Source organism: Typha latifolia, chromosome 14 (genome assembly GCF_019914945.1).
Source record: "Typha latifolia isolate L0001 chromosome 14, TyphaL0001v2, whole genome shotgun sequence".
NCBI classification, from domain to species: Eukaryota; Viridiplantae; Streptophyta; class Magnoliopsida; order Poales; family Typhaceae; genus Typha; species Typha latifolia.
In genome coordinates this window covers 780,828-801,397 of record NC_133099.1, presented here as the reverse complement: position 1 = coordinate 801,397, position 20,570 = coordinate 780,828, and the positions used below count along the sequence as shown (strand labels likewise).

The following is a 20,570-nucleotide window of genomic DNA, read 5'->3' as shown; positions in this document are numbered from 1 at the left end:
TTACTCAACACTTAAATAGGAGAAATCTATTTTAACATACATGTGAATTAAAAGGGTGTTCTTTTTTAAAACTAACTTAAATCCATTAGCCTTACATGCTCCAATAGGCCCAAACACCATTTATTTGTATCCGGACCCGTATCCGTTAAGCGAACTCGGATCTATAAGTGGCGGCTATTAGGGATACGGGTTTCTCCTCTCTTTCGCTTCTTCTTCCTTCTCCAAGGAATCCTATCGAAGTCCTCTTCCATGGCTGCTGCACGCTTGCTGCAGAGGCGGCTTGCCTCTATCCTCCACAGAGATCGACCCCAATACTTCATTTCGCGAGGTTGGTTTACTCCCTCCCACCTGTGTTGATTTGGGGTTTTGCTTCGTTCTTCATGTTATATGCTTTTACTTTTGGTAGTGATGTTTCTATTGGATGGAAAAACAAACAAAAGAACTGGAAAATAAGATTTTATATTATTTTTTAATTTTTATGATTGATGGTTATTGTTGGAATCAATTATGCAAGCATAACAATTTGGTCATGTACAATCTTGTCAAGATTTTGCAAGTATTGAAGGTTGTAACTTGGATTAGGTGGGCACTTAGTCTGCACTTTAAATGTCTGGGCCTAACAATTCCTGAAAAGCAAAGAGTTTAGACAGTACTTCTGCCTTATGTAGGCTAGGTTTGCTTGTTATGAGATTTTTTCAAGAATAAGTTCCTTAGAAACATACTTGTCTACTTTATTTGTGGGGTACTACTATGTTAGAGAAAATTTACATGTTACCATTTGTCCCAATAAAATCGTATAGGAGTGAGGGCAATTGTTAATTGAAGTTGTTTGGATATTGATCCAAAAGGATCCCTGAGGTACATATTGAAGATGTCATTGTCACACATGCTTACCAAAATTGTTGATTTTTGAATAACATATGTTAGTGTGATATCCAATATGATGGTGGCGATCTCATCACCAAAGAGAATCAGGCTCTCTGTAGATTTTGCTTTGTTTTTTTAATGCTCTGTTGTGTCTTGTTGGATGGCGATTAATGCCTATTAAAGATCTTGTTAGTTATTTAAATCATTGGGGAAATTTTTGTTTTCCTTTTCTCTGGTAGGAGAGAAGATTTCAGCATCAAAGATGAACTTTAACTAAATGTTTGAACATATAAAATAAAAGTTGTTTGTTGGCTTGCATCATATGTCACTACCGAATGATGAACTGGTCGGACTTGCATGGTAGCTGATATCCTTCTTGAGGTTCATCTAAACATCTATCTACATCGTGGGCAGATATACGTGAAACTGATCATCCTGGGAATATCCTTTGCTTGCCATTCTATCTACCCATGGCCTGCCAGAGGATCATTTATTCTTTTCTTCTTCTTTTTTTCTTCTATCAAACTACTTTAAAGATGAAGGATGAAATTAGGATCAAACAAGGAGGAAAAGAACTCTTCATGTTCAAATAAAATTTATAAAGAGACAAATTGAAATAAAGCCCTTTGATGAAATCATATGTAATTTCCATGTGTAGTGGAACTCTTTAGAGGATTCCTAGTTATAGTTTACTGCTTAAACATACTGCTACAGGCAAGACTTTAAATTATCTCAGTTTAAGTAAATTTTGAATGTTAAAGCTGTGATTTATAACATATGTATGCCACTTTTTTTAAGAGAATTTGATTGATGATTTTTCCATTATCCTTTCTAAGTTAATGTTAAATGGCCACATTATTGTTTGTAAAGAAAATGAGCTTCACATCCTTATGTAGTGGAACACTTTCGAGGTTTTCTGATTTTAGTTTACTGCTTAACATACTGCTACAGGCAAGACTTTGAATTATCTCATTTTAAGTAAATTTTGAATGTTAAAGTCATGATTTATAACTTATGTATGTCACTATTTTTAAGAGAATTTGATTGATGACGCTTCCATTATCCTTTCTAAGTTTTTAAAAAAAAAAAATTTTGTTGACAAAAGGCAAAAAGCCAAACCTTTCTAAGTTAATGTTAAATGGCCACATTATTGTTGGTGAAGAAAATGAGCTTCAGATCCTCTTGTGAGGTTCATGATACAAAGTTGATTCTTGTTTGATGCATATTATCACTTTTCATCTTCCTTTAAAGTAGCCAGGCCTTCTTCTATGCAAAGTTGGTTTACCCCTCTAGGATAATGCAAGTCGCAAGACTTTTGAATTAAACACCCCGAACTCCTTTCATGTCCTTCTGCTTGGTTTTCCTGGGTTTGCCTTCTTGTGTGGGTCTCTGTAGAGACTGAGGAAATTACATTCAGGAAAAGCTCATACTAATGAATTGTTTGTTGCAGGATTTCCATGGCCTTTGAATGTAGGTATAAGAGGTACTCATATGAAGAAAGAAGTTAGTACAGATGAGGGTGTTGAGGACCCGAAATCTAGCTGGAATGATGAGAACCTGGTTTCTGGCTCAAGTGAAAGGGTTATCCCTACAGGGGAGTCCAATGTGAAATACACAGCTTTCTCAGATTTAAAAGCATCGAAAAGACATGATCTGGCCATGATCTTCACATGCAAAGTGTGTGAGACTAGGTCTGTGAAGACACTCTGCCGTGAATCATATGAAAAAGGAGTGGTGGTGGCTCGCTGCGGTGGTTGCAATAATCTCCATCTGATTGCAGACCGGCTTGGGTGGTTTGGAGAACCTGGAAGTGTCGAGGATCTTTTAGCAGCACGTGGAGAGGAGGTGAGGAGAGGTTCAGTAGATACGTTAAACCTCACATTAGATGATTTGGTTGGAAACAAGTCGTGATTACTTAAAGCCAGAGGAATTTTTGTCAAGGGACGCCGTTAAAATTTTATAGTACAAAGGGAAGGAAATTCTGTCTTGGCTTTGGTACTGCATTCTGGGATGCAAACGTTGAAATGGAAGTTCAACTCTTACTTCATTGGGATGTTTGTTATTATTGTAAGACTACTACTGTATCAACCATATAACCTAATGGAAAGATTTTGTTTTGTGAGAAATTTCAGGGAGACTGCTTACAACTGAGCATACCTATCTAGAGTATATTCGCCTCTGTGTACAAAGCGTATCCTGGAAAAATTTGTGAAAAGCAAGCAGAAGCCTGTCAAGAAACAAGTAAAAGCACAAGGAGTTTAACATGAAATTTGTGATCCAGACATTAGCCTGCGTGAGTGATGGAGAGGACACAGAAGAGCCAAATAATTTTTCCTATCAACTTTGTCTTCAGATGGCCAATGTTACAATAGCGACAGCCACTGGAAATATTCCTCTGGAAATACCACATGCCAACCAAGATTCTCTCCTTTAAAGTGGGCCTTTGCCTCTCACCTATTTCTTTATGCTAATGTTAGAGATCTACAAATAATTTCCATCAGATTTAGTGATCTTTGTGAAGAAATGTTATCAGCATTAGGCCTAGGATATGTGTGGATGGAAGAAGGTACATAAAATGTGAGGCTAACTTTTATGCTTTAGGCTAATGCATCTCATCCACAGAAAGAGATAGCACTGTGTAAAGGAACCGAAAGTTGGCCATTGGTGGAGTTCTTACTATAAAGAAAAGTGGGCAGTGTTCTCATCACAATCCCCCTTAGAGGTTGGCCCTTCAAAGTTCCCTATGCTTTTCTATTTGAACTAAAATTATTTTTTCGATTTAGGAGATTACAAGTAATAAATTTCGTACTAATCAATAGTTGCTGGGAAATTTTTGCCAAAGTACCGACTAAGAATGGTCCAAAATAGACAGTACTGCTCGGGCTCGTGCCGTATTTGACCACGTCTGACCTCACGACGACCCATATTTGATGCCTCCCACCCACCCAACTATTTCCTGCTGCAGACCAAAATTAAGTGCTTCACCAGAAGAAAGAAAAAAACAACAACAAATGCAGTCAATTCACACCATGCCGACGTTATTTTCGTTGCATAATTTCACATACGCTCCCAAACTATTAATAAATTTTTAATGTAAGGTGCTGTCTGCAAATTTCCCGTTTCCACCTTCTCTGGTGCGCGAGATCGGGGCCGTGAAAGAAGGGATCAGACGGTCCAGAATGGTCCTCCTGGTTTTGGGGCAAAAGAGGCCAAAAGACATCGGGCCCCACGACTGACGACCGTCAGATGCGTAGCAGAGGGTGGAGATTCCCTCCGGCCCCTCCCGTGATATAAACAAACAGAGGAGCCGCGTCGTGGAGCGGGCTCTCCTCCACCACCACTCCCAGTTTGGAGCGCGCACCAGAGCATCTCCACCGTACACGCATCCATCGCCCTCGACGGCGGTGATCGGGTACGGCCCGCTAACCGATGGACCCGTTCCGAGGCAAAGAGGAGAATAAAAGCAGGAGCCCTTATACAGTTATACCCCTTAAAATGCCTTAATTGGGAAAATACCCCTCAAGCTAACTTTTAAGGGCTTAGATGCGAAAAGCCAAAGCCCAGAGAGGGGGGGTGGGGGTCTGCGCCGCTACGGTTTTGCTCAGGTCTTATTTAGCCCGTGACGTCCGCAAAGATTCCTCTCTCTCTCTCTCTCTCTCTCTCTCTCTCTCTCTCTCTCTCTATAACTATTTGTTTCTATCTCTTTCTCTTGAGTCGCGGTTATTTCTTGGCTCTCACTTTGCGAGCGAGCTCAATTCATTCCTCTGTGGCGTCTCGGAGCCGCTTTGTTATTTCTTCTCTCTCTCTCTCTCTCTCGATAGAGATTCTCCTCTAGCTTTGCTTCGATCTGAAGTAAGTTCAACGGAATTTGGCCATCGTAGTGCTGTAATTTGGTTCATTCTCGAATGGCGGGATTGATGTAATAATGCTGGATCTCGATGGATCATTAGTGGTTTTTTATTGACCGATCTTTGTCTAATATCGCTTATTGTGATTTTTTTTTTAAATTTATAATTCGATCTTGGAGTAGCTTTACATTTAGTTTTGCTTCTTTCTTCCCCCCCTAGAAGATTTGTTTTCTGTGATGTTTTCTTGTCTGGATGCAGTTATGGAGTTCGAATTGTAGCTGTGCTTCACTTCTAGATTAGTTATTAGTTCTGATGCGATCGTTGTCTGATGTGATGGTAGATTTGAACTTTGTGGAATGTAGCTTGTTTTGATTCCTCCCGATAGATGAGCCTCTAACTAGATCTGGAGAATTTGGAGAGTTCGGATGATCTGAAATGCTATCCGGTTGTATCACGATGCTTGTTTTCGTAGAGCTATATCATTTCATAGTTGAAATTAGTCATAGTGGTGTTCAAACATCGACATGGTGACATGCATCTTGAACAGATTCAGTTGCAGATGCAAAATTTGAGAGGAAATGCTTAGGAAATGTATAGAGGACCAGTGGATCATGTTTAAGCTAATTCTTGATGCTTCTTTTGCAAAAAAGGCGAAAAGTGGATCAGTTTAGTTACCTTTTCCTGCTAGGCTTACCAGTTAAGCAATTAATATCCCTAGGTTTTCTTTGGAAAGCATCGGGCTCATCATCCAGCATCTTTTTGGTACGTACTGTCCTTTTAACTATGGACGCAACCATCGTTACTTAGGCCAACGTTTTTCTCGGGGGAGAGTATTCAAGAGGCATGCTTTGTTTTATGGGATCTTACATAGTAACAAATTGTTGAGTCAGAACAATCTATGCAGCTCGTAAGGAAGCCCACTCCCCTCTTCTGATTTAGCAATTACACACTTCTCACCATGGTCTTTTAATTGATGTCTTTTATCAATTTAACCCATAGTTGGCACTGGGACTCTTAGCACCAGAGTGCTGCCTCATGACTATGAACATTATGCGTGTATTACCTTGTTTTGTTAACTTGATTGGTCATCTACTTTTCAAATATATAGGAAGGCTTTGTAGATGAATCCCTGATTTAAGATCTTGGGTCTATCTATTTTATTCTTATAAACTATATTGGTAGATGGTGTAAGAAATATCAGCTCATAAAAATGTTATTTAATGATTTAATAGTGACTTTTAGGGAGATCAATGAATCATAGGGTTTCGAGTAATCTATTGATTCATTTTTTTATTATCATCCTAGTCACATGTATGTAACTCAGTATGACTTTCCTCTTACGGTGGAAATTCATGGATTGCATTTTCCCATATTTTGAAGCTAAATTTCATTTATGTCAGGGAATGATTCTGACTACACCAGATGGTGACTGAAAAGTAAACTTGATCAAGAATATAAAAAAGTTTGTCAGGGTTACTATCTAGTCTTTGCTGCACAAAATTATCCTGGAAGAGAGTAACTGCAGCTCATGATTATGTACGAGCAAGATCAAGATGTTCTTCAGTGGACATTTGACCCTTTTCCAGACCCATTTTCAAACTTTGCTTACTGTGGAGGAACTATTCAAAATGATACAAATTACTATGATAGCAGTTATGCTAGAGAAGGTAATTTTGCTATGAGACTATTGTCTTATTGAGAATAATGCAATTATTGCACATGCTACTCAAGAAGATTTTTCTGCAACTTGCTGTTGCAGAAGTATCTGGGTCTTCACAAGCCGATGAAGAACATATGCGCGTGTCCAGAATTGCAAATGATTGGTTTGGCCCATCTATGAGGAACTATAGTTCAGGTACTCAGATACTAAGAGTTTGCCTATCATAGTATATAGTTATCTCCTCTTGGACTCTAATTGTTTTTGTAATACGAACCTATATTTAGGAATTGAAGGTGGTGATGAAGAGGCAGATGATATGGAACCCTCCAGTTCATGTTCAAGTCCTGGTGAAAATTCATTCGAAGGAGAGGAATGGTCATTAGAGCTTGCAGATGATTTTTCTGAAATTGATGGTGAAGTGGGAAAAAGGTTGAATCAGATGGTTCCGATTCCCGTAAGTATTAGATATAGCATGGATTTTTTAAGAATGTCTTTCCCAACTATTAATTGCATAGAGAAATGTGAAAGGTGCAAATTTGGTCTGTATGCTCATGAAAGCTATCATTTATCTGTCCACAGTCCTTATAATGCTCCCTGAGGACAGAGAACAACTTCTGTACTTTCTTTTCTTCATGTCATGTGACCATCTGGATAATATAATCTTTGATTTCTCAATTGTGATATGACATTTTAGAATGATTAATCTTCTTCTTCTTTTTTCCAATTACTATAGCTGAACTGTAATCACTATAATTTGTTACAGAATAATTTCTAGTACTGCAGCATCTACGCACATGCTGATACTTTATGCACCTTGTAGACTTTTGTTCTAAAATATGGATCGTGTACTTCCAGGTTCTAGATATCCTGTTACCGTGTTAACTACTCTGTGGTCCTATGGTGGTAATATTTCACTTCTGATCATATAAAATATCAGTTGTACATATCCTTCAACCTGCAGTATCCATCCCACTTTTATATATTTTATTCACTTCTGATAAAACTTTACTATTGAATTTGCATATTTTCTGCAAAACACTAAATGCTTCTTTTGTGCAGCATGTTCCTAGGATCAATGGAGAAATTCCTTCTGTTGATGAAGCCACTTCAGATCATCAAAGGCTGATAGACAGGTATGACTTCTCATGACATGAACAGTTTAAAAGTAATTCCATAACAATCTCCTTAACTAGAAATAAATATTTTATAGTCATACTCTACTGTTATAGGAAGCTTGGCCTTTAGCTTCACAGTTTCTACAATTTCTTAACTTTTGGATTTAGTTGGCCCTAGAATATTTAGGAAAACGGTAAGTTGAGGGAGACTTATGTCATTGCTTGGTGGTGGACATGCAGAGTTCTGTTTTTCATGAAGACAAAGGTTGGATTCCTATAAAGGAGTTCAAATTCTGGCAAAGATGATTTTGGCAAACATGGTCCAGAATTCGAAGTGAAATTCTTGGAATCTTTCATGTAATGACATGTATGTCATAAGTCAGAGTTAATCTTCAAGTTGATGTTTTAGGTCTTCAATTCTAGTTGAAGAATAAGAGCTAGATGCTTTCATCTGTTGATCCATTGATGATTATCATAAGATTTTACAATGGATACAATATTCAGCCTTTCCTTTTACTCGAAAAAATCGACCAGAAAAGTTTATAACTTCTGGCATCTAAAGGTAATGTGGAGCAATATATAAAATTATTGAGTTGTAGTTGTCATGACTCTTTATATTGAGCGATTAGCAATAGATCAATACAGAACTAAATGAAAAGCCCAAACAATCCTCGATCAGGGCCTTTTGTGCCTGTCTTGTCTGACTATGATCTAACCAGTCATGGACTAAGTTTTGTCAGAAATTTTGGTTTTCAGAAAAATTTCCTCGGGTTAAGAGTTCTTTCAAGATCCAGGTATAACACGCCAATTTTCTAATGCTTCTCTGTGGATTCACTCATGAGAGAGATGACCTTGGCAAGCATTAACTCTATTCACCACAGTTACAGTTTTAGGAAGATCTACTATTTGATTGGTTCATAAGGGAACAAAGCTTTTCCTGAGTAATTAATACTGGTGATGGATTATTATATTGTTCTACCTAATATTTATATTATATATTCATTGGCACTTCAGTGCAGCTAGAAAGTGATATTGCCCTCAGCCCTTTACATGAGAAATTGAGTTGTAAGGTTTTATCTAGTTTACCTCATATATCTAGGATGAAGATTGCGGATGTTGTTATGACCATCATTTAATGACTCAATCTCTGTATATCCTTTCTGGATATTATTTTCTGATGTTATATACTACTTCTGTAGGTTACGATTGTATGATCTAGTTGAGCTTAAGGTCCAGGGAGATGGGAACTGTCAGGTTAGTTGCATGATCATTTCCTTTTAGTTATTATATGTGTATCATAGAGAACAATTATTAAAGCCTGGAAACAAATTAAATGGTCATGGATAAATTTATGCATGCTTGGTCTGATAATAATTGCACTTTTCAAATTATAGATTACAAAGGAACAGTTTTGGATGTATATTAATACAACGATATAATACATGCTTTTATGAGCTCTTTTCTTCTTTTTCTTCACTTTCATTAGTCAAAAACCGTTCTAGGTCTTGAAGTATACTGAAATAGTTCTGCTTAGCTTGTCTCATTTAGTATGCAAGCAAATTCAAGTTTACTCCATGGTTTATTAGACAATGGTCTTTGAGAAATTATATTTCCAGCAAGGGTACTATTCAATCTTCCTATCTATTTCTTCTATTAATGATAACCTGCTGAAGTACTATCTCAATAGTCAATGGTCTTTTCTTTCCTTTTGATATATCTACACAATCTTGAACTTTTAAGCCATAACAACAGTATGTATTTTCTGGCTTTCCATTTTCTGAAATGAAGTTTTTTTTTTCTGAAACTTCTTCTGTTTTCTTTTTGGTCTCTCAACTAACATGACTTCTCATATCCTTAAATTATGCAGTTTCGAGCACTATCTGATCAATTCTACCGTAGTCCTGAACATCACAAATTTGTCAGGCAGCAAGTAATTAATCAGGTCAGTTCTTCAGAGTCAGTACTGTTACTATTCTTATGCACATTTTCCATTATTACTTTTTCTACTTTATTGTGAGTCTGAATTTGTCATGCTTAACTCTAACATACCCTCTCCTTCCAGCTTGAGTCTCATCCCGAGATCTACGAAGGATATGTTCCCATGGCATATGGTGACTATTTGAAAAAGCTCTCACAGTACGCTCTTTTTCTGTGAAATACTTGTATGATTCTGGTGCTGTTTGGAAATATGTTTTCGTAATATATTAGTTGCATTCATGTAAAGCAGAAGTGGCGAGTGGGGTGATCATGTAACCTTACAGGCAGCTGCAGACTCGGTATGCTTTCTACTCTGTCTTAAGCCTAGTATTCCCCTTTCATATTCCTTAATGCAACCATATTCTTTACAATTAAATCTTGTTTACTTTAAGGAGGAAGTCAGGAAACCTTTCCCTGCTGCCATAGTCCTGAAGCTTGTCGTAGTTCAGGCATGACTTGATTGTGAGACTTATCTAATTTAATAGGTACAGGTAGAAAAAGATACTTTTGGGTTGCAGGAGATTTATGGCTTCATCCTCTTATTTCCAGGACCTTCTATTTTGGACAAGATACTTCAATCTTAATAGTGTGCATTAGTAATTGTCGTTTGGCACCCAACATTAACTGTTGGTACCCTGCCTTGTTGTTCTTTCAACTCTAGTCCTGCATTTCCTTGAAACTTTCCTGATAGCACCCTTGTTTAAGTTTAAGCCCAATCAGTATATCTAATCACATATTTGCATTTTTATTACCTCTACTGCACTATCAAGTTGTTCTGTTCAATGAATACTTTTTTCCTCCTATTGCACAACTTTCAGTAATTGGTAACATGTGTTTTCCCCCATGTAACTAATGTGCATATATACTGGGACCCTTGAATAATCTTTCATCTTATTGATCTTCTGCAGTATGGTGTCAAAATTTTTGTTATAACATCATTCAAAGATACTTGTTACATCGAAATCCTGCCAAACATTCAGAAGTCTAAGCGAGGTACGCTCCAAATGGTTGGTTTCAGCTGTATATTGTATTTGAGGCAGAACTAGCTAAACAATAGCATCCCATAACATTTACATAGGCAGGATCTCCTTATGTGAAATCTGAAATTTGTAACACTTTGATGTGTGCACTTCCTTTTTGTAATATATGCTGCATAGTCTGAAAGCATAATTACCCCTATTCATTTCCATTTCTCTGCACAATCATCTAGTTCTAAAATAAGTTTCTATTTTGCAGTCATATTCTTGAGCTTCTGGGCAGAGGTACACTACAACTCAATATATCCCGAAGGGGGTGAGTAAAGAACTCAATCATATGTTCAAACTGAAAAGTGTTACTGGTTGAATTGTAGAAAGCTGAACAGTGTGGTTCATGATATATGATTAGTAGATAAAGTGATTCAGACTAGCTAATGTTGAGAAACAATATACTTAATGTCTGGTTGTCTAAAGCATGCTCTTGGCTACATTATTCGCAGATTTGCCGACCTCTCAAAGAAAGAAAAAGAAGAGGTGGTGGCACTTTGGAAATAAGCGCTAAAGGATCAACAGAACCATAACAACAGCCTTTGCTTGTCTGATTTGCTGAGTGAGGCATATGCCCTCTGTTGTCCATTTTGTTCTGCATAAAGCTTGTTCATGCCTTATGGCACGCGGCCTTTGACATTTATTTGTTGTTTCCATGAATGTTGTTTTGGTGATATTATATCTGCAAATGCATGAAGATGGCAATATATTTGGTATTGGCGTGGCCTGTGCCTTTTCTAATATCAGGATTTAAACGTGTATCAGAGCCCGAAAGTTCAACTATACAGCTGACCCATTTGTACTATAGTTATGTTTGACTAGAATTGGGTTTGGCTCAACTAGCTTTATCCTTTCTTCTGTCCGTATCGTACTCTTCCACTCTTTGCCAACTATCTACCAATGTCCTTGCATTTGCTTTCACAGTTTTAGCATTGGCGGCAAAAGAAAGCGTTCGAGTGTGGACGGTCCAAATTGGTTTTAGAGACTTCGGATGTGGCTATGATCTTGTCCAATTGGACCGGGTTTAAAACAAACCGGTTGGATCCACATATGTAATCGGCTAATGGATCTTGTTGCTCTTAATTGACCCTAATTACTGGGCCTTTTATTATATAGGCCCCAACTAGAACTTTATTCTATCTAGCGGCAAATGACAAAAGGTTGGCCTGAAAAATATACAGACGGGAAAGTAACTGATCCAGGTCTTTTTACTCCTGGGCTACATTTTGTTAGGCCGAAAATTTTAGATGAGAACATGAGCGGGCTGGACCCAACAATCTCTGGGCTAACATGTTAGCGCATGTTAGTTAACGTACGCCGAACCCTAAAACCCGCCTTCTCCCACACTACCGAAGCATCGAGAGCTACGAATCTTCTAGAAGCTCCTCCTCTTCGTCTCCGCCAGCCGCAGTACTCCTGCTGCTACTGACCACCACCTTTTCCTTGAATCAATTCCACAATCGCATCGGAATCTCTCTCTCAATTCTTTTGCTCGAATGGCATCGCATGCTATCTCCTCCGCTTCTCTTCTCTCCCCTCGTCAGGTCTCTCTCTCTCTCTCTCTCTCTCTCTCTCTCTCTCTCTCTCTCTCTCTCCCCTTTGCGGTTACTCTGATCCATTTGCTGGTCTTTGATGCATTTAACAGTCTAACCTAAGGAGGCGCTTCGGGTTGGGGCAGAGATCGGGAGGATCCAGCTACCGGCAGCTGTCGGTTCGCGCCAAGGCAAAGGAGATCGCCTTCGACCAGAAATCCAGATCCGCTCTCCAATCCGGAGTCGAGAAGCTCGCCGACGCCGTCGGCGTCACACTCGGCCCGAGAGGTGCGAAATTTTGTCATAAACCAAGAAACTGTAGCTTATTTTGTTCTAAAAATGTTTTTATAATCATTCAAAGGTAGGAATGTTGTGTTGGATGAGTATGGGAACCCTAAGGTGGTTAACGATGGTGTCACGATCGCTCGTGCTATCGAGCTGGCCGATCCGATGGAGAATGCCGGTGCTGCCTTGATAAGGGAGGTAGGGAATTTTGTGTAATGATGCTTCTTTTTTTTTCCTCCCTTTCTTATGGTAAATAGTATGGAATAGAGGAGTAAATCGTTTGTTTTGAAAGGTTGCTAGCAAAACTAATGACTCAGCTGGAGACGGGACTACTACTGCGTGTGTTCTTGCTCGTGAAATTATTAAGTTGGGTTTGTTAAGTGTTACTTCTGGTGCGAATCCTGTTTCCATCAAGAAGGGTATTGATAAGACTGTGCAGGGTTTAGTTGATGAACTCGAAAAGAAAGCCCGGCCTGTTAAGGGTAGAGGAGATATCAAAGGTATCATTTTTGGTTGTTGTAGATATAATTCATTGCATGGTATCTTTCGACTAAAGAAAAGGACACAAGTTGACATTTTTCTTTCTTGTTTCAGCTATTGCAACCATTTCAGCTGGTAATGATGAAACTGTCGGTGAGATGATCGCTGATGCTATTGATAAAGTTGGCCCTGATGGTGTTCTCTCGATTGAGTCTTCCTCGTCATTTGAAACAACCGTTGATGTTGAAGAAGGCATGGAGGTCTGCTTCTTGCTGCTGTATTCAAGGCTGTCTTTATTCTCTGGTGATTCTCATGGGTGAAACAAATTTTTTGCAGATTGATAGGGGTTATATCTCCCCGCAATTTGTCACGAACCTTGAGAAGTTGATTGTGGAATTTGAAAACGCCAGAGTGTTGGTGACAGATCAGAAGATTTCTACTATTAAAGAAATTATTCCTCTATTGGAGAAGGCTACGCAGTTGAGAGCGCCCCTCCTCATTATTGCCGAGGATGTAACTGGTGAGGCTTTGGCAACACTTGTTGTGAACAAGTTACGTGGCATCTTGAATGTCGCTGCTATCAAAGCACCTGGCTTTGGTGAAAGACGGAAGGCGCTCCTTCAGGACATTGCCATTCTGACAGGTATGTCTCATTTTGTGTATTCTTGGAACTGTATCTTTTTGTGGTGCAAACACATAGCTCATGATTATTAGATCTTTCTTCATCACGTTAAAGTCCAGAACTTCAGATCCATTACAATGGAATTAAGTTTACTATGCTTAGGCTACCTATGGATGACACAGAATAGCTGAGACTAAAGATTTGGTTGTTGCAGGCTATCTATGGATAATGATTTAGTTTTGTTGTAGCTTAGGCTAGTAATATGATTCATTGGAATATAACCACTTGGCACATGATTGATTGATGCAATTTCAATTGTCTCAGTAACTGACAATGATAAAGGTCACAAAAGTGAATTAGATGTTCTTTCTGTAATATTGGAGGCAGTTTTTTGAGAGGAGTTGGATGCTATTTCTAAAATTGATCCTAGATGCATTGTGCAATGCAATTTTTATCTTTCTTTGTCTTTGCCATGTTTTACTCATTTACTGAATCCTACTATCTTTTTCTGTTGCTAATAATTAGTTGTGAGGAATTCTGGGACCAGCTTTTTGCACAGGCCTTCTCCTCTCTATTTGTGTGTTCATATGGGAGAATACTTGTCATTTAGGACAAACACTAATTGTGACCTTCTATTTTCCTGATTGGGTTCTGGAATTCACTTATTTATTCATTCATTCTTGAGGAGAACTTCTATCACGTATGATGAAGTGGATAATAACTTTTGTGCACCATTTCTCCTGTGGACTTTCTTTAGTTGTATGTTGTGTTTAGTATAAGATTTATGAGATTAGTTCTTGCTTATCAGCTCGCTTATCCTCATCCTCCTAAGCTTTTATTTCATCTTCTTTTTATTGTTGAGTGCTTAACAGTTCATCTATGTCTACTTAGGAGCTGAGTTACTTGCCAAAGATCTAAGCTTGTTGGTAGAGGATATATCTGTAGAGCAGCTTGGGATAGCAAGAAAAGTCACTATTTCTCAGAACTCTACGACCATCATAGCAGACGCAGCAACCAAAGATGAGATCCAGGCCAGAATTGCCCAGATTAAGAAGGAGCTTGCAGAGACAGAGTCCGTCTATGATTCTGAGAAACTAGCCGAGAGGATTGCTAAACTATCTGGTGGTGTAGCAGTTATAAAGGTTGGCGCTGCAACAGAGACAGAGCTTGAGGACCGCAAGCTTCGGATTGAGGATGCTAAGAATGCTACTTTTGCTGCCATAGAGGAAGGTATTGTACCTGGAGGAGGCGCCGCTTATGTTCACCTCTCCACCTGTGTTCCTGCCATCAAGGAGAAGATAGAAGACTCAGACGAGCGGTTGGGTGCAGACATCATTCAGAAGGTGAGATTCTTTACTCTTATAAATGATTCTAAATATCACATATCCTGCTCAAAGTCAGCTTTCTTTCTGATGTTTAATGGTTTTGATGAACCGATGGAAACTGCACAGGCATTGGTGGCACCTGCGGCATTGATAGCTCACAATGCTGGAGTGGAGGGAGAAGTGGCAGTAGAGAAGATCATTGACAGTGTCTGGGAGAGCGGATACAATGCGATGTCTGACGAGTATGAAAATCTAGTAGAAGCTGGAGTCATCGATCCAGCAAAGGTTACAAGATGTGCTTTGCAAAATGCTGCATCAGTGGCTGGAATGGTCCTAACTACTCAAGCCATTGTGGTGGAAAAGACAAAGCCAAAGGCAAAGGCTTCCGGTGGTACACCTCAAGGTCTAGCTATTTAAGCAGGTAGAGGTCCATTTGACCCCCTGGAGTTTGATTTAAGAATACCCTGAAAGAACTGCAGTAGTTCCTCTAAAGTATTAGGCATGTAATTAGGGAGCAATTAGTATAACCGCGAGATTATTCTCTGTTTCCGTTTGGATCAGTTAAGTGAAGCCTTTCTTCTGAACTTGAAATTGGTACTGATGCTTGTTAAAGTCAGAATTGCTCGAGTAATTCAAAAGAATCTAATTCCAGTCGTCCTCATAATTCAATATTATATTTTAAAGTGCATTCAGTTGAAGTGCAACAAATATGCAAACTTACAACTATAAGTGAAGTGATTGTATTGACGACTTTGATTAAATACATAACAATTAACAAATAATATATCAGTATATTATTCTATATGGTTCCGCATGTAACTTGTGAAACTGAAAATTTTCCAAAAGATATACAGGAAAGGATGGCATTTATGGATTTACACAAAACGAATAAGAAGTAACGGCAGGAAGGACTGAGTAGATCCTCGTTCATCAAACCCAGAATAACGTTCCGACGTGCCAATCAATGATGAAGTTGAACTACCGTGTGTGTGTTGAGCTACCATGAATTTTCCAATGCACAAATGCATGAAGTGGCTGCTCTCAATCATTCGAAATTGGGAATTGAGTCCCATCTCTCAAATGGCTCATGGCTATAGGACAAAGCCATTTCAACATATTTGGACCCAGAATCTGTTCATCACAAGGAGAGTATATAATATCAGTGCAGCTGCATTCATACAAAACGTGAACCAGATGCATGAACTAACAGAACACCAAAACATAGATTTATTACCAGGGCAAGATTGTTATATACACCAAGATCAAAAGGATGCCGGTAATTCTGACCAGTTTTCTTTGCAAGCCATTTTGCTCTAACAGCCTCTCGATACTGATGGGAGAAGAACACATAATTACAGCATGAAAGATAGTCGAGATAAGATTAAAAATGAAACAAAGAAGTTGAGATTAGGTACCCGACCTCTATGGTTGTCAAGTTATGGGCTAAGAGATAAAGGTGCCAACATAGTAGAGAGCCTAAAGTCAAGCTTAAAAACACCATGATAGAGCCAAACGAAATCTGCAAAGAAAAGTTGACTTTAACTGTATTCCAATCAGTAGAGTACATTTCTCACACGAAGAAATTAGTAGAGCAGAATATGCAGCATCCAATCATTAATCTCTGCTAAAGATAAGATGCTTGCATAATTTCAGTTTCCACATGGACATATGCTGAGACCAACTGTAAAATCATAGTGGAAACTAAAGCTTCTCAGGAAGTACGAAAAATAACTCGAAGGATGGCTTAATAATCAGTATAAAGACCAAGAAGAAAAACAAATTCCGAGTCCAGTACAATCAATTTCATTTATTATGGCAAATCATGATGTAATCTACTCACATAAAAGAGTTTTGGTGACATTCCATCAAAATGATGATCCTTTTGAAAGATGTCACATGTAAATATCACCTGAAAAATTAAAAAGATCAGACAAAATCTAACCCATTATCGTTACTATTTTCATATTTTGTTAGGTATTCAAGAGAATAATGAAAATTACACAAGGATGGGTATAAGTGTCACAGCAAGAATATCATATTGCATTTACAGAAATGTACAAACCATAGAATATATGGATGCTATCGCTGCATGAAAGACAAAAATGATGAAGGGCTTATAATTTCCATATCCCACACAATTGCTGATCCACACACAATGATGATCCTGCAACAAATGTTACATTCACAAAGTAAAGCTGAATATAGAGATGGATGAAAGCACAGGGCTAAAGGAAAAACATGATGTACCTACCATTTTTAACACACACCTTTTGCAAACTCGACAGTGGTGTGATCGAGGAGGTTTATACAAACGGCACTTGCCACAATATCTTGAATTTACACCATGCTGGAAATCAAATGAATTTTAGGACAGCATATGAACACTTAGCAAGTACAGTACAGTGTGCTTCATTTCTACAACATCTATTGCTCAATGGCATTATCCTAGTTAACAAAGAAGAGACATATGATCTTTATTTTTCCTGACTAAATATGCTTAGTAAATTGTAAAAGTTCTTGATATGTTTAGTAAACAAAACATACTAATGGAAGAATTTTATATCACAAAGCTGAAGCTCCTGGTTGGCAGAGCTGCCTTCAAGACTATACATGACACTTAAACTATGTACTTGAAATAAGTCCTTCCAACTCAAAGTAACTTATTGCAATCTATCCATGGTATGTAAACAATTTTCTCAAATTAACCGCATTAGTTTAGGCTTTTCAGCCCCAGTTCTTCGATTTAGAACCAGATTATTCTTTTTTTTTCCCCTTTTCCATCTTATTTCAATTTCAAACAAAACAATATAACCAATTCAGCCGAACATTCTGCAAGGATCTTTTGGTATAAACTTATAGATCCTCCTCTAGAGAATTGCGGAATATAATCTCCATATAGTTCCACTGAAAAATTATGATCAGTTTTCGTACTAAAAATCATCATAATGGACCATATCAAGCAACAATTTCATCGGAAACAACAGTTTTGTAAATTACCTCTCTTTGGGGATCCTCCATTTCGGGGGCAAACGACGAAGGGATCCCGCCGGGGTCGGTGAATGCGGCGACGAAGAACGAAACGAAGCACATGAACGCAAACCAGCTAAATATTACGGCGTTGACCAATCCAGGGGACGATCCGAGCCCTAACCAATCCCCCAAGACGACGAACACCGTCGCGTAATAAACAAAACCCATCATCAAAATCACGGCGAGAACCGGCAAGGAGAGGAATCCGCCCTTCTTCTTCCTCATCTCCGGTGGAATTCGGAGATCGAGGAGAAAAAGACGGCGAGGCTCGCCGAACTGGATCGAATACGATTTCTCGACTATTCCAGGATTAAACCGAATAAAATTACTCGGGTCATTCCATAATTGAATCGAGTAGGGCTTGGGTTGCAGGTGACCCGGACTCGTACTCGAACTCGAACTCGAACTCGAACTTAAATATATGTAGTTATTTAAAGCGATTATTATCTCCTGAATTATTATATATTTTCACATCTATCTTCTTATTTATTTTTCAGGACACACTCTTATAATTATAAATAAAAAATTCAAATACTTCTTTCGTTAGTTATTCATTAAAAATGTCACGAGATTAGTTTTAAATCATAAATAATATTATGTTCTTATTTAAAAAAAGAATAATAAAATTGAGAATAAAATAACATAATCAAAGGGATGAGAGATAATTAGGAGATTAATGCGTACTTAAAAAAAATGAAGGGGTATATGTAAAAATAGTCAATGGTTTAGGGTCTTTAGTCTTATTATTATTATTATTATTATTATTATTAATGTTGTTAAATATAAGTATAAGTTAGGGTAATAGGAATTGGGCTTGAAACAAAATTTGGGCCTCTAATTATCAATGGATCAGGCTTGGGCTTCAAAGTTGAGACTTTGATAGTGGCTAATTGGGCCGATTTCTTTGTTTAATACATCTTCTAAGGACATGCAATTAATATGTAATTAACTCACGCTAAGACTCACTAATAGTCTAATCCTCCTTAATAATAAAAAATTTAAGGATTTAAACATAATTAATTAGCGTTGCCCATGTGGTTGGCAGATGTTTCCACATGCAAATTAAACACCATCCATATACAATTAACATCATAACGTGCAACACTTACTATGAATCATTTAATCAATATATATATATATACTGTGAATTATGATGTATGTATGTATGTAGTGGTAAATTCACAAGACGACGTAATCGAACTGGCATAGACGATAGATTGGTCATATCATTAGGTAGGTAAACTGAAACTAAGGAAAATTTATTTAAAAAAATACTCCAATGTGTTGTCTTTATTATCATTAACACTTTATATACAATACAATATTTATTATTCGACCATGTGTTTTTTTTTTAATTATTGCCTTAAAAAACACTTTGATGTTTGTTAAAAGTTAGAATTCTCTAATCGGTTAGTTGCTTTAACTTAATTCAAACGGTGGAATGATAAAATACCAATAAAATATGATATATTTCAACAATAATGACTACTTTGTTTCAAGAGCTAGATCACAATTAGAAACAAACATAAGGACAGTTAGTTGGAGCCACACAAAAGTAGTCCAAGGATCTAAAAGAGAAAGAAGATCCTTTAGATCTAAGGAAGAAGGTGGGAGTGGTGGAGGACAGTCCACGAAAGAGTAGTAATTAATGGTACTAGGTTGTAGCCCACAAGAGAGGCATGGTGACCCCTCTGCTAGATTAATTAAGCTTCACATGTAGCTTGTTGAATCCAGTCAATAAGAGTTTGTTGCCTTTTTGCTAATCACATGCCACGTCAAACTGTTTGTGTGATTAACTGACTAATAAATGCGAGTATTAGGTGGCTAAATGGCTGTCTAATTCTTGAGAAGATGCTTCCAACGTCCAAGAATCTATCGATTCGATGTCAGTTGGAGTTTGCGAAGCTTGCAGAAGAAGAGCTGGAAATTAACTGAAAGAAAGCTAGCTTCTGATAGCATAGAACGAGACTGCATCAGTGGAATTAATTCATGTTATCATATGTCTTCTTCAGTAAGTTTTAAATGGATATGCACCTTGCTGTCATTTGATTTAAACAACTCTACTGCTTCTGTGATTCATATGGGTCATAATAGTTCATTGGCATATATGGGCTTCAGATTACACACTACATTCAAGGATTAATTGATCAGTTTTTCTTTAGGAGATATAGATTCTCCTTAATCATCAACTCAAGGATTTCTCTCGATTGGCCGGGCCTTTTCACTGACAGCAACATCAATGATTAATTAGGAATAGAATTTGATGCTTAGAGGATCTAGCAGGCTTGATTATCTTCTGATGGAAATTGTAATATTCTTGTATGATTACGACTAATCTAATATATAATAGGCCCGCAAGAAAACGAAGCAGCTATTAAGTTTGATTAATTATTCATATAAACTACATCTGACAAAGGCAGGACCATAGTACTGAAACTTTTGTTTATTTTCTTCTCAGCAACTTGCAAGTTGGCATTGATTTGTTTATCAAAGATGTCCTCGATTTACTTCCGTTGCTTTTATATTTCCCTTGGGTCAAGAGAGTCACATGAATCTTGTCGGCTAAACCTCGTTTTAGCTCTTCATGGTTAGATTGAGGTAAAAAAAAAATTAAAATTTTTTTAAAAAAAAAAAGAATCTTTAACTGTTTTCCTCGTAATCTTATCAGGGAATGTTAGTAATATGTAGACGACTTAAAAACAATTAGTACATAAAGAAGAAGAAAAAATGCTATCCATTGATATATATATCTTCTGCTAGTTTCAGAAGAATCAACGTAGGGGGTTTTACTGAGATGTAAAGAA

At 37.7% G+C, this 20,570-nt stretch overlaps 4 protein-coding genes across 5 annotated transcripts; 3 read left to right on the top strand and 1 right to left on the bottom strand.

The window, feature by feature from the left end:
- The first annotated feature begins 167 nt into the window (after positions 1-167).
- On the top strand, positions 168-2,993 carry LOC140800609 (uncharacterized). Its single transcript, XM_073155364.1, has 2 exons — positions 168-328; positions 2,318-2,993. Exons 1-2 carry the CDS (start codon positions 250-252, stop codon positions 2,776-2,778), a joined length of 540 nt encoding a protein of 179 aa, XP_073011465.1. The 5' UTR covers positions 168-249; the 3' UTR covers positions 2,779-2,993.
- A 1,567-nt stretch (positions 2,994-4,560) lies between these two features.
- On the top strand, positions 4,561-11,233 carry LOC140801233 (OVARIAN TUMOR DOMAIN-containing deubiquitinating enzyme 12-like). The gene is made up of 12 exons (XM_073156244.1): positions 4,561-4,719; positions 6,116-6,382; positions 6,475-6,570; positions 6,660-6,829; positions 7,435-7,508; positions 8,690-8,744; positions 9,358-9,432; positions 9,553-9,626; positions 9,718-9,766; positions 10,376-10,460; positions 10,704-10,760; positions 10,945-11,233. Exons 2-12 carry the CDS (start codon positions 6,244-6,246, stop codon positions 11,004-11,006), a joined length of 936 nt encoding a protein of 311 aa, XP_073012345.1. The 5' UTR covers positions 4,561-4,719; positions 6,116-6,243; the 3' UTR covers positions 11,007-11,233.
- Positions 11,234-11,811: 578 nt separating this feature from the next.
- LOC140801374 (ruBisCO large subunit-binding protein subunit alpha-like) lies at positions 11,812-15,400 on the top strand. Its single transcript, XM_073156453.1, has 8 exons — positions 11,812-12,036; positions 12,138-12,312; positions 12,386-12,507; positions 12,602-12,809; positions 12,904-13,049; positions 13,126-13,432; positions 14,303-14,754; positions 14,863-15,400. Exons 1-8 carry the CDS (start codon positions 11,989-11,991, stop codon positions 15,151-15,153), a joined length of 1,749 nt encoding a protein of 582 aa, XP_073012554.1. The 5' UTR covers positions 11,812-11,988; the 3' UTR covers positions 15,154-15,400.
- Positions 15,401-15,453: 53 nt separating this feature from the next.
- Positions 15,454-18,097, bottom strand: LOC140801375 (probable protein S-acyltransferase 15). Of its 2 annotated transcripts, XM_073156454.1 has the most exons (7): positions 17,734-18,097; positions 16,988-17,083; positions 16,799-16,900; positions 16,577-16,645; positions 16,157-16,255; positions 15,971-16,066; positions 15,454-15,867 (listed from the first exon to the last, which is right to left on the bottom strand). In XM_073156454.1, the coding sequence occupies exons 1-7, from the start codon at positions 17,989-17,991 to the stop codon at positions 15,778-15,780; spliced, it is 810 nt and encodes a 269-aa protein (XP_073012555.1). In that variant the 5' UTR covers positions 17,992-18,097; the 3' UTR covers positions 15,454-15,777. The 2 variants fall into 2 exon arrangements, with proteins under 2 accessions (XP_073012555.1, XP_073012556.1); XM_073156455.1 differs by lacking the exon at positions 16,577-16,645.
- Positions 18,098-20,570: the final 2,473 nt, after the last annotated feature.

Coding starts and splice junctions, on each gene's coding strand:
- LOC140800609 (XM_073155364.1), top strand. CDS start 250: ATGGCTGCTGCACGCTTGCTGCAGAGGCGGCTTGCCTCTATCCTCCAC. Junction 329..2,317: donor CCAATACTTCATTTCGCGAG/GTTGGTTTACTC, acceptor TGTTTGTTGCAG/GATTTCCATGGCCTTTGAAT.
- LOC140801233 (XM_073156244.1), top strand. CDS start 6,244: ATGATTATGTACGAGCAAGATCAAGATGTTCTTCAGTGGACATTTGAC. Junction 9,767..10,375: donor TACAGGCAGCTGCAGACTCG/GTATGCTTTCTA, acceptor GATCTTCTGCAG/TATGGTGTCAAAATTTTTGT. Junction 10,461..10,703: donor CATTCAGAAGTCTAAGCGAG/GTACGCTCCAAA, acceptor TCTATTTTGCAG/TCATATTCTTGAGCTTCTGG.
- LOC140801374 (XM_073156453.1), top strand. CDS start 11,989: ATGGCATCGCATGCTATCTCCTCCGCTTCTCTTCTCTCCCCTCGTCAG. Junction 12,037..12,137: donor CTCTTCTCTCCCCTCGTCAG/GTCTCTCTCTCT, acceptor TGCATTTAACAG/TCTAACCTAAGGAGGCGCTT. Junction 14,755..14,862: donor GTGCAGACATCATTCAGAAG/GTGAGATTCTTT, acceptor GAAACTGCACAG/GCATTGGTGGCACCTGCGGC.
- LOC140801375 (XM_073156454.1), bottom strand. CDS start 17,991: ATGAGGAAGAAGAAGGGCGGATTCCTCTCCTTGCCGGTTCTCGCCGTG. Junction 17,084..17,733: donor TGGAGGATCCCCAAAGAGAG/GTAATTTACAAA, acceptor TTTGATTTCCAG/CATGGTGTAAATTCAAGATA. Junction 16,901..16,987: donor AAAGGTGTGTGTTAAAAATG/GTAGGTACATCA, acceptor CATTTGTTGCAG/GATCATCATTGTGTGTGGAT.